This window comes from Babylonia areolata, chromosome 28 (genome assembly GCF_041734735.1).
Source record: "Babylonia areolata isolate BAREFJ2019XMU chromosome 28, ASM4173473v1, whole genome shotgun sequence".
Taxonomy (NCBI): Eukaryota; Metazoa; Mollusca; class Gastropoda; order Neogastropoda; family Buccinidae; genus Babylonia; species Babylonia areolata.
In genome coordinates this window covers 3,734,643-3,747,501 of record NC_134903.1, presented here as the reverse complement: position 1 = coordinate 3,747,501, position 12,859 = coordinate 3,734,643, and the positions used below count along the sequence as shown (strand labels likewise).

The window sequence follows — 12,859 nt, the reverse complement described above, 5'->3', positions numbered from 1 at the left end:
GAATTGTAGTAATGGTAATGATACCGAAAGAGTAAGATTACTGGGAAATAGAAATTAAACAACCTCAGATTTTTAAACGACGGATCCCAGACCCATTGCCAAGTATGAAGCGTTTATTAGGCAAAACCGTGAGCTGGACTGTGAAAACAATTTGGAAGAATGAATATAGCACGATGAGTTTGTAATTAGCATTCGGTTATGGTCTTGTGCTTTTACAAGTCTTTAATATAATGAGAATTTAAGTGAATCAAGGAAAGTGAGGCAAAGTTTAACAGTCTTCAAATAACAAGGGAAGGAACTCGTGGCATGCATTGCTTTGCAAAAGTTCTAGGCATTACCCACCTTTGAGAAGTGGAATAACTCTAAGCAACTAAAGAACGCATGAAATCGTCTGTTCAGTTTGCGACACCGACACCAGCAGACTGGTGGAAATGTCAGCATCAAACAAGATATTTGGGGTGTGGTTGTCGCCTGGCTCATTTTTCGAGACATTTTGAAGTTGGTGTGAAGTTAAAAAGGAAAAGAAAAAAGTGACTTGCGCTCGTTTGTCAATGATTTTCATGTTTGCCTTTGACTGGCGGAGTCAGTTGTTTAGAAAATAGTTACAGAAATTCGCGACCAAAAGAGTAGAGGAATTGACCTCTCTCATTTGTTTTCTGTTTTTTCTTTTGCTTTTTCTTTTCCTTTATTTCTTATTTATCTGAACACCACCACGACACACAATGGTGGCCTAGAGGTAACGCGTCCGCCTAAGAAGCGAGAGAATATGAGTGCGCTGGTTCGAATCATGGCTAAACCGCCGATATATTTTCTCCCCATCCACTAGACCTTGAGTGGTGGTCTGGACGCTAGTCATTCGGATGAGACGTGGTCCTGTGTGCAGCATGCACTTAGCGCACGTAGAAGAACCCACGGCAACAAAAGGGTTATTCCTGGCAAACTTCTGTAGAAAAATCCACTTCAATAGGAAAAACAAATAAAACTGCACGCAGGAAAAAATACTAAAAGAACGGGTGGCGCTGTAGTGTAGCGATGTGCTCTCTCTGGGGAGAGCAGCCTGAATTTCACACAGAAATCTGTTGTGATAAAAAGAAATACAAATAAAAATACATTCACATCCAGCCACCCCCCCCACCCTTTTTTTCTTTAATAAAAAATTCATCTTTAGATTTAAAGCACCTTTGCACAGACATTTGTAATGACAGAACACTTCACAAAGATACATTTGTTGTGACAAAAGAGTGATACAATACAGTGTTAGTAATATCAATAGAAAACACATTTATGGATATGCTTGCAGATAATGTTGGTGCATCAGCCACATACAATGATCCATTGATACCAGTGAGATTTACTCACTGAGTACTGCTACATTGAGGTATCTTCCCACGCCTTACTATGCCCCTAAAGGATGATCTGCACAAATTTGTCGACTCACATATTCAGGAAATTCGGGTAGGTTGCTGGCTTTTTTGTTGTTGTTTGTTTGGGGTTTTTTTTTTTTTGCATGTACAGATGTAGCCAACAGGCTTTAAAAAAAATTATTTATTATTTTTTTTACAGTTTGTATTGGAAATTGGGATAGTAATATTGGCACTTAGTAATAATAATGTAAGTAATAGTAAATGAATAATTTATATGCTGTGTGAAAATGTTTATAACCACATTGATTTGCATGATGAATGAATGAAAGAAGGCTTGCTTGGGACATAGCTTTGTACATTATTTCCACGTAAATCTGCATGGAAACATCACCAGTGGTCTGCATTTTTTGTCTTGCTCTCAGTCACATATGTGTATACATACACACGCACACACACACACACACACACACACACAGGGTGACACACACACACACACACACACACACACACACACACACACACACACACACACACACACACACACACACACACACACCACTCACACACACACAGACTCTTTTTTTATGACATTCGGTTTAAATGAGCTGTGCAAACTTTTTGTGGGGGCGTGTTTGTGTATGTGTGTCAGTACAGGCATGTGTGCCTGCATGTGTGTGTGAGTGCATGTGGATGTGTGTATGTGTGAATTTGGATTTGTTTATTATAATGATATTATCATGATATCTGCATATGATGATTTTAAGAAAGAGCTGAGATAGGGATATTATAATAATGTAATGGTGTGTGTGTTGTTAATAAACAATGCAATACAGAGTCTTTGATTTTGAATATGTTTTATGCTTATGTGTGTCAAATCATTATTCCTTTTGTAAGTAATGACATGTTTGTATATGTTTGTTTGTTTCTTGTGAAACACTTTGAGTTCCTTCTTGGGAGGAAAGTGCTCAGCAAGTAACCATTATTATGTTTATTATTATAACGGTAACTGTTCTTCCCCTTCCCATTCTTTTTAGTTTGGGCTGTTTTGCTTCTCAAGACATTTTCCTGGTTGTAACTATGTGTCTTTCAGTATGTCATTTATGGTGTCGGTGCCTTGGGGGTGATTCTGGTATTCAGAGATCTGCGTTTGGTAAGTTTCTATGGTACGCTCTGTGTTTGCGTATCAAATACACACTCTTAGAGAATACTTCCGTGCACCTCATGTGGGGAAATGACATCATTCTGTATTAATTATGCACACACACACACACACAGAGTTGCATTCACATATGCAGAAGAGACAAAATGATACACAAACAAATCAGTCACACACAAGCATATATGATGCACATGAACATGCATGCACACATACAAGAACAGAAAGTTCTACACAAATGGGCGTACTTACACACACATTATTATGAATGCTGTGATAGTGGTGGTAGGAGTTGTGTGTGTGTGTGTGTGTGTGTGTGTGTGTGTGCATGTGTGTTTTGTTTTTTTTGTTTTCCCCAATCATTCACCTTCTACTTTAAATTTCATTTCTAAATGGATGAATTGAGATGTATTGAATCTTTCACTTAACTGTATTCTTCTGTGTTCACTGATTGTTTATTTAGCCTAATTATTTTTTTCAATTTTACGTTTTACACAAACCTAGGGCTGGGGTATCAAGGCCTGATCAGAATGTTGAGTTTATGCAAAGTTTAGATATATCTGCTCCTTTTTGAGTTTATGCAAAGTTTAGATATATCTGCTCCTTTTTGAGTTTATGCAAAGTTTAGATATATCTACTCCTTTTTTCTTTTTTTTTTGTGTGTGTGTGTGTGTGCCTAAAAGCAGATGTTGTGTAGTGAATATCTTTATATGGATCAATCTGCACCTCATTCAAACTAAAACTGAAATCCAAGTGACCGACATGCAGGAAACAAAATGTGTTAAACACACACAGATAACTGGTCACACTGCCAGAGTACAAATAGTCATGCTCACAGTTTGCAATGGAATACAAAAATCTACCTTGTGTGTTTCAGTTTCAGTCTTTCAAGGAGGCACCACTGCTTTTGGAGATATCCATATACGCTACACCACATCTGCTAGGCAGATGCCTGACCAGCAGCATAACTCAGTGTGCTTAGTCAGGCCTTGAGTGCGTGCATATATATTTTGAGTACCTATCAGAGTGGATTTCTTTTTTCAGAACTTTGCCAGAAGGCAAATCTCTCGTTGCCATGGGTTCTTTTTCAGTGCGCCAAGTGCTTGCTGTCCACGGGATCTTGGTTTATCGTTTCATCCAAATGACTAGACGCTCAGGTTGATTTTCCAGTCAAACTTGAGAGAAGGGGTGAGGATGGGATTCAAACCCAGACCCTCACAGACTCTGTTTTGGCAGATGAGCGTCTTAATCATTCTTCTGCTCTCTGCCTCCTTCCTCATGTGTCTGTGTGTGCGTGTGTTTATAAACAGGCCACCACCTTCCGCCACGTGTCGGACATCCCCACAAAGTTTGTGACCTCTCACGTGACCCTTCAGGGTCTGGTTCAGGAGGTCAGCGGGTCGGGGGCGCTGCATGTATGTCACCAGCCAGTGGTGTCTCTGCCGTTCAGCACCTGGCTTCACCGCCTTCGCTCGGGTACCCAAGACACAGGTGCGCCATTTTCAGAAAATGTCTGCTAATCGCACTGAACAAAACATAGGAAAATATTCTTTAAAACAAAGTGATTGTAATCTGGGCTGGGTTTGTCATTCCTTTGAGTGTCCTGAAAAACATAGAAAAGTACGCTTTAAATCAAAGTGACTGTTATCAGGGCTGGGTTTGTCATTCATTTGAGTGTCCAAAAAGCATAATGGCTACTTAGGATTGAAACTTGCAAATAGAATATATGACCTTGAACGTTACTGACCAGACTAATTTGTCATTGCTGTTACTGTATGTAGATAATGTATAATGTCACTCTTCAGACACAGAGTCACCCTCTTTGCTCAACATAACAACGAAAAAACGCAGAGTCATCTACTTTGTTAAAAAAACCAAAAACGTTATTGTTGATATTGTGAGAAAATTACCCTTTAAAACAGACATATATTGCATTTTCTTCTTTAAAAAGCAAACCTTTCCAAAAAAAGATATCAACATCAGTTCAGCACATTTATCACAAATCAAAACAAGCTACCTCAGGTTTACAAAATTGCAGCCTTAAAGCATATAAAGCATAACAGACTATCTCCCATTACCTAAGACACCTAACAAGATATAGATTACTTCCCTTCCCTTAAGGTTTCCACGTTTACTTTTTGATTTGAGTTGGATGAGAAGCGTATGGGGTGGAACCCACAGCTGATTGAAAAGAGGTATTGTGACAGGCCCTTTGGTGGTAGGTAGGTGAAATCCTATCGTACATATACGACATGGTTTTCCACTTTGGGGGATCTCTTCTTGTCGTGTCATTTGTGTCGTATTATATATGTAATATACATGTGTCTTGGCCTAAGACCAAGACACGCCATCTCCACCAGCCATCACCATTGATGACTACGAGCTTGAAGCCATCCATCAATTCACTTACCTTGGGTCCACCATCACCAACAACCTCTCCATTGACACCGAGATCGACAAGAGGATCGGAAAGGCAGCCACAACGATAGCCTGCCTCACACAAAGAGCGTGGACAAATCCCAAGCTGACCACGAAGACAAAGATGGCTGCGTCCTCAGCACCGTGCTGTATGGCAGTGAGGCGTGGACCACACATGCTTGTCAGGAGAAAAGGCTCAATACCTTCCACCTGAGAAGCCTACGGCGCATACTCGACATCTCCTGGCAAGACAAGGTGACAAACACCGAAGTCCTGACTCGCGCTGGCCTCCCGACCATGTATACCATGCTGAGACAGTGTCGGCTGCGCTGGCTGGGCCACGTTCGCCACATGGAAGATGGTCGCATCCCAAAAGACATCCTTTATGGAGAGCTCGCCACGGGGCAGAGAAGCATCGGCTGCCCACAGCTGAGATACAAAGACGTTTGCAAACGTGACATGAAGGCACTTGAGATCAACACTGAGTCCTGGGAGGACCTTGCAGATGACCGCAACAGATGGAGAAGCACTCTCAAGAATCAGCTACGGATTGGTGAGGACAAACTGTCAGCTGCTGCAGCAGAAAAGTGAGCTCGCAGAAAAGGGACAGCAGCCAACAGACCAGCATCAGCTTACACATGTGACTGCTGTGACAGAGACTGTCTCTCTCGCATTGGTCTCTACAGTCACAGGCGATGCTGCTTGGTCAAAACAGACAGCCCAATTAGACATCAGGTCGGATATACTCTATCCATGGTCAGCCATGACCGAAGGAGGCCTACTATACATGTGTGTGTGTGTGTACATGTGTGCGTGTGCGTGTGCGTGTGTGTACATGTGTGCATGTGCATGTGTGTGTGTGTGCATGACTGATGTCTGACTGAATGACACAGGAAATGAGTGATGAGCACCTAAAGGAAGCCCTCAGTTGGCTCTACCCAGGTGGACAGCCTCTTGTGGAAATGACACTGCCTTTGTAAAGCACCTGGAGCTTGTTCTCAGACCAAAGATGGGCAGTGTATAAGTATCCGTATCAATCAGCCATCAGTATCGTGTTGCTTCTTGTCACAACAGATTTCTGTGTGTGTGAAATTCAGGCTGCTCTTCCCAGGGAGAACTTGTCATTGCAGTGCAACGCTAACCCCTTTTTTTCTGTCTGCAAGTGTGTTTGTTTAAGATCAGAGTGGATTTTTTGGGGGGAAGGGGGTGGGGGTCAAAATTTTGCCACCAATGATCCTTTTATTGCTGTGGGTTCTTTAAAATGTGTAAAGTGCATGCTGCACACGACACCTCGACCAGTTCATCATCTCATCCAAAAGACTGTGCTTAAGCCACAGCCAGTTTCTCTGCATGGAGTACTATCTGTCAGACTATATTCTTCAAATGTATTCACCTGAAAGGCTTATATCAGAAACTGACATTAGCTTACAATTCAGCCAGTAGCAAAGTGGGAACTGTGTGATCGTTCATTTCACCACTGCAGTGTGAACTCATTTACAACTTAGTCTTTTGTGAAGACTATGACTTTCAAACAGGGAGGCAAGATTGCACTGGCTCTTAGTGCTGCAGCCTTGGGGGGCTAGTTGGCTTTTGGGGACCATCCCAACACCAACTGTGCTGAAGTCCACTTGGATGAGAGAGTGGGGATGTGACTTGGGTAAGACACTCTCCACTGTAATCAAATTCTAGCCCAGATAGTCAGGACAGCAGTTGCCTCTTCTGGTGCTCTGATGGTCATCGTTGGACATGACTGACCAAACTCTAAGCGCTTTACTAACTTGGGGTCATTTGCACAACTACCTGGGAAGAGCTGTCTGACGGCTGCCATTGGGCGCTCATCATTTGTTTCCTGTGTCATTCAATCAGATTTCAGGCTCGCACACATACACACTCAGAGAGACATGTAAAATTTTACATGTATGACCATTTTGTTTCTTTACCCCACCATGTAGGTAGCCACACTCCATTTTCGGGGGGTGCATGCAGGGTATATTCTTATTTCCATAACCCACTGAGTGCTGACATGGATTACAGGATCTTTAATATGTGTATTTGATCTTCTGCATGCATATACACATGAAAGGGATTCAGAACTAGCAGGACTTGGGAGATCAAAAAAATCCCCACCCTTTACTCACCAGGCGCCATTACCAAGATTTGAATCTGGGGACCCTCAGATTGAAAGCTATACAAAGCACCAGTCGGCTATTACACACGAGTGTATGGAATACTGGCTGTCAGTTTTGCCATATGTAGAAAATACTGCCAATTTTTCACCCCGAATCACCATACCCATGCTCGCTTTCTGCATTAAATTTGCTTTCTTCTTCATCATCCACCTCTTCAATGTCCGCCCTTCAGTTTGTAGCATTTCAAGTACTTCGGCAACCCTAAAATGTTGCTGTCACTGCCTTGTTCGCTTCACAACATTCTGAGAAGAGCCCGCTTTACTAACAGGCTGGCACGCGAACAAACGACCGGTCAGTGAATTTGTCAGCATGTGTGCGAGACGGGCCACACATCCCAGGCTGACCAGTCATACTGTTCGATTGTGGAGTGACCCAGAATAGCGCACTTTGCTTGGCTAATCACAAAATCACGTGTACAGCGCATGATGGAATTTTACTTTCGGAGAATGCTATTCCATTCCTTCGTCCGAATCCGAATACGTTTTGTGTAGGAATCCATGAGCATTCCTTCGTCCGGAAAGAGTTAAGAGGTGTTCATCAAGGAATAGGAAGGTGGCAGGATGGTTAAGATGCTCGTCTGCCAATACAGAGTCTGTGAGGGTCTAGGTTAGAATCCTGCTGTCGCCCTTTCTCCCAAGTTTGAATGGAAAATCGAACTGAGCAAAATAGTCTCAAAGTCTGTGGCCTTTCATGCCCTGCTCTCATGGTGACCTCAGTTTCGATACCCCTCCACTTCCGTGCTTGGGGTGAGTCCTGTCAATGTCGTCAGTGTCGGCAGATTCATGGGTGGCTGTTGTTTGAGGGATGTGGTGGCGGTCTCCACTCTGGGAGGGATGCTCACTCCGTCTGGCTCCGCGACTAAGCCATTATTGTCGTTAGTTGGGAGCTTAGTAGGTGATGTCCTAAGTACGTCAAAACAGAACAGGCACCACTGAACACCACCGAAGTGACTCAGCAGCAGTGCAGGGTCTCCTCATGTGTGTGGCCTCATGGTGAACTAACATCGATGGTTCCCAGTGGACTGCCGATGCTGGAACTGCGACGGACGAACCCGGGTGTGGCCGTGTATGGGGGAATCTAAATGAGCGGCGTGGGAGTAATGCCACTGAAACGGTGCAGATGATGGGGCAGCAAAAAAAACCCCAAAAAAACAAAAACAAAAAAAATCGAACTGAGCACTAGTTGTTTGGATGAGACAATAAAATAAAAGTGCAGCACGCACTTGGCACACTGAAAAAGAACCCATTGCAACGAGAGTGTTGTCCTCTGGCAAAATTCTGTAGAAAAATCCTGTCTGATAGGTACACAGATATACATGCATGCACTGGAGGCCTGACATAAGCACATTGGGTTAAGCTGCTGGTCAGGCATCTGTCTAACAGATGTGGTGTAACGTATATGGATTTATCCTAACACAGTGATGCCTCCTTGAGTAACTGAAACTGAAACTGAAAGTCATCATCTGCATTGACAGGTACACTGACGGTGGAACTGGCGGGCGTGGAGATGACGCCGAAGGCAGCGCAGTGGTTGTCACAGCACACCACCGGTCAGCACGTATGGTTCACCCTCCTCCAAGCATCCCCACACTCCGTCCTGTGCTCCGTGTACAAGAAGAAAGTAAGTTTATTTCATTCTGTTTCATGTCATTTTGTGTTATTTCTTTTGTTTCGGGGGAGGGGGTGGGGGGGAACAGGGGAGGGAGGGGTTTTTGAAAAAGAGTGGTCATGAATGATTTATGTGATGCGTAATTTTTTCTTTCATGTAAATTCCCTGAGCTCTTAGAGAGGAAGGACGCTATATTAATGTAATTTTATTATTATTGGTATTTTTTTTAATTGTTGTTTTGTTTTTTGTTTTTGTCTATTGTACTTTATTTTTATTTCTCTTTGCCCCATCATCTTTCTGCACTAGTGCAATGGCATCACTCTCCAGAGTCCCCCCATACACAGCCACACAGCCAGGTTTGTTCATCGCGGTCCTAGTGTTGGCAGTTCACATGGTACTTACTATCGATGATAGGTAGCTGGGAGGCCACACACCAGAGGAGAGACCCTGCACTGCTGCTGAGTCACTTTGGTTGTGTTCAGTTGTGCTTGTACGGATTCAACTACTTATGACACCACCTACTAAGCCCCCATACTACTGACAGCAATAATCGCTCGGTCACGGAGCCAGACTGAGTGTGCGTCTCAACTGACAGTCAGAGGTGTACCAGTCCTCGGGGACCACACCACCACAGTTTCTCAAGTTGGTGTCACTGTGTTCGGTCAAATCCATATAAGCTACACCACATCTGCTAGGCAGATGCCTGACCAGCAGCATAACCCAACACACTTTGTCAGGCTCTGTGTATAAGAATTACATCAGAGTGGATTTCTTCTGCAGAATTTTGTCGGAGGACAACACTCTCGTTGCCGTGGGTTTTTTTTTTCAGTGCGCCAAGTGTGTGCTGCACATGGGACCTCAGTTTATCGTCTCATCTGAATGACTAGACGCTCCGTTCAATTTTCCAGTCAAACTTGGGAGAAAGGGTGAGAGCAGGATTCGAACCCAGACTCTCACGGACTGTGTGTTGGCAGATTAGTGTCTTAACCATTCTGCCACTGTCCTCCTCAACACCACTACAGCAGTCAAGACATCTTCTGAACAAGAGATCTGAAAATGAGCAAGTTCTTTCTGTCTTTCTGCATTCAGGAGGAATAAGTTACATGCATGAATGTCAAAGACAACACACAGCCAAGGAATCTTGTGACAAAAAAAAGAAGAAGAAAAAAAGTAGTCCTGTATAGTACAGCACAGTACAACACAAGGCCACACAACACTTTACAACACAACAAGAAAAATGGATTCCTTTTTTTTGTTTGTTTGTTTTTGTTTTTGATTTGCACCTTGTAAAGGTGAACATGTGTGCACATGAACTGTGAAAGGCACTTTGACGCATAAGCATTTCAGGTGTATATGACCAAAACACGCTTTGAAACACAAACATTTCATGTACATGATTATCAAACCGAGAGAGAGAGAGAGAGAGAGAGAGATTGAAAAGAAAAATCTGTTTCGGTGTTGACAGAGAGATGGAAAAAGAGATAGATGGAGACAGTTTGAACAGGAGCTTCTGTTTTGATGTTGACAAACACACAGAGATGGAGATAGAGATAGAAAGAGAGGGAGGGAGAGGGGGAGAGAGAGAGAGAGACTGCTTGCTTGGATTGGAAAGAATGATGTTGACAAACTCACAGAGATGGAGATAGAGATAGAAAGAGAGGGATGGAGAGGGGGAGAGAGAGAGAGAGACTGCTTGCTTGGATTGGAAAGAATGATGTTGGCTGCGTTGTGATGTGTTGTGATGTGTTGTGTTGTGATGTGTTGTGTTGCTAAAGTTGCAACCAGCTATTCTTAGCTACACACACAAACACCTCATCAGGGTCAAAATAATAAAAATCAAGATTTTTACAAATTTCACATCATTGAAGTCTTTATCTTTGCTGTAAGTAATTTGCATAAGACTGCCTGAAACTGTAGAATTTTTAACGTTTTCAGTTGCATGTGCTGTTGGAACTGCTCCACACATTCGTCACTTTAGTTGCAATCTTCAGTGCACTTGACTCCAGGCTTTTCAGAAATTGTCAGCCGATGGATGATGTGGCAATGCACTTACTGACTGCAGTTAGCAAATATTATTTTGATCCAGGATCAAAAGCTGAAGTTCAAAAAGATTCATCAGCATTATGGGAAATATTTTTTGTTCTCTCATTTGAACATTCACTGTCACTGCTGATTCAGCTCTCTTGTCCCATGGCATCGCTTCTTGACTTGACGTTCTTGACTTCGTTTGAGTACAGAGAGAAAATAAGAATTTACCCCTGCTTTTTTCACACAGAAAGTCACAGTTTACTTAATTCTGAATCTTTTGACACCAAATACATGTTCAACTAGATTATTCCTGTTAACAAGCAGGGAAATGCATGTTTTTTTTCATGAGCCGATTTCTCCACTTGTTTTCGGGCACACCAACTTTGAAGAAATTATAGAAAAAAACACTACATCAGTTCTGTTTTTTTCCATGTTAATCTGTGATTTTTAAACTTTCCGAAAATACATGAATGTCAAAAATGATAAATTCCAATGTAAGCCTGCTTTTTGTGTGCTGCTTGTGTATCAGTGTTCTCTCTCTCAACACGCAAACAGAACCTCATGTTCAAACTCTGTCTCTCTCTCAACACGCAAACAGAACCTCATGTTCAAACTCTGTCTCTCTGTCGACACCCAAAACAGAACCTGTTCAAACTCTGTCTCTCTGTCGACACCCAAAACAGAACCTTTTGTTCAAACTCTGTCTCTCTGTCGACACCCAAAACAGAACCTCCTGTTCAAACTCTGTCTCTCTGTCGACACCCAAAACAGAACCTGTTCAAACTCTGTCTCTCTGTCGACACCCAAAACAGAACCTTCTGTTCAAACTCTGTCTCTCTGTCAACACCCAAAACAGAACCTGTTCAAACTCTGTCTCTCTGTTGACACCCAAAACAGAACCTTCTGTTCAAACTCTGTCTCTCTGTCGACACCCAAAACAGAACCTGTTCAAACTCTGTCACTCTGTCGACACACAAAACAGAACCTGTTCAAACTCTGTCACTGTCGACACACAAAACAAAACCTGTTTAAACTCTGTCACTCTGTCGACACACAAAACAGAACCTGTTCAAGATCTGTCTCTCTGTCGACACCCAAAACAGAACCTGTTCAAGATCTGTCTCTCTGTCGACACCCAAAACAGAACCTGTTCAAACTCTGTCTCTCTGTCAACACCCAAAACAGAACCTCCTGTTCAAACTCTGTCTCTCTGTTGACACCCAAAACAGAACCTCCCGTTCAAACTCTGTCTCTCTGTCAACACCCAAAACAGAACCTCCTGTTCAAACTCTGTCTCTCTGTTGACACCCAAAACAGAACCTCCTGTTCAAACTCTGTCTCTCTGTTGACACCCAAAACAGAACCTGTTCAAACTCTGTCTCTCTGTCAACACCCAAAACAGAACCTCCTGTTCAAACTCTGTCTCTCTGTTGACACCCAAAACAGAACCTCCTGTTCAAACTCTGTCTCTCTGTCAACACCCAAAACAGAACCTCCTGTTCAAACTCTGTCTCTCTGTCGACACCCAAAACAAAACCTGTTCAAACTCTGTCTCTCTGTCGACACCCAAAACAAAACCTGTTCAAACTCTGTCTCTCTGTCGACACCCAAAACAGAACCTCCTGTTCAAACTCTGTCTCTCTGTCGACACCCAAAACAGAACCTGTTCAAACTCTGTCTCTCTGTTGACACCCAAAACAGAACCTTCTGTTCAAACTCTGTCCCTCTGTCGACACCCAAAACAGAACCTGTTCAAACTCTGTCTCTCTGTCGACACCCAAAACAGAACCTTCTGTTCAAACTCTGTCTCTCTGTCGACACCCAAAACAGAACCTTCTGTTCAAACTCTGTCTCTCTGTCGACACCCAAAACAGAACCTCCTGTTCCAACTCTGTCTCTCTGTCGACACCCAAAACAGAACCTTCTGTTCAAACTCTGTCTCTCTGTCGACACCCAAAACAGAACCTGTTCAAACTCTGTCTCTCTGTCGACACCCAAAACAGAACCTTCTGTTCCAACTCTGTCTCTCTGTCGACACCCAAAACAGAACCTTCTGTTCCAACTCTGTCTCTCTGTCGACACCCAAAACAGAACCT

The 12,859-nt window shown here is 43.0% G+C and overlaps 1 protein-coding gene across 1 annotated transcript in view; it reads left to right on the top strand.

Moving 5' to 3' along the window:
- Window positions 1–370: 370 nt before the first annotated feature.
- Window positions 371–12,859, top strand: part of LOC143301757 (protein C3orf33 homolog) — a 13,152-nt gene continuing 663 nt past the window's right edge. The window contains exons 1-5 of the mRNA XM_076616144.1: window positions 371–458; window positions 1,301–1,455; window positions 2,455–2,514; window positions 3,831–4,011; window positions 8,602–8,747. Of these exons, the coding sequence (XP_076472259.1) occupies window positions 1,399–1,455; window positions 2,455–2,514; window positions 3,831–4,011; window positions 8,602–8,747 (444 nt within the window). The 5' untranslated portion in view covers window positions 371–458; window positions 1,301–1,398. The remainder of the gene's footprint in view (window positions 459–1,300; window positions 1,456–2,454; window positions 2,515–3,830; window positions 4,012–8,601; window positions 8,748–12,859) is intronic.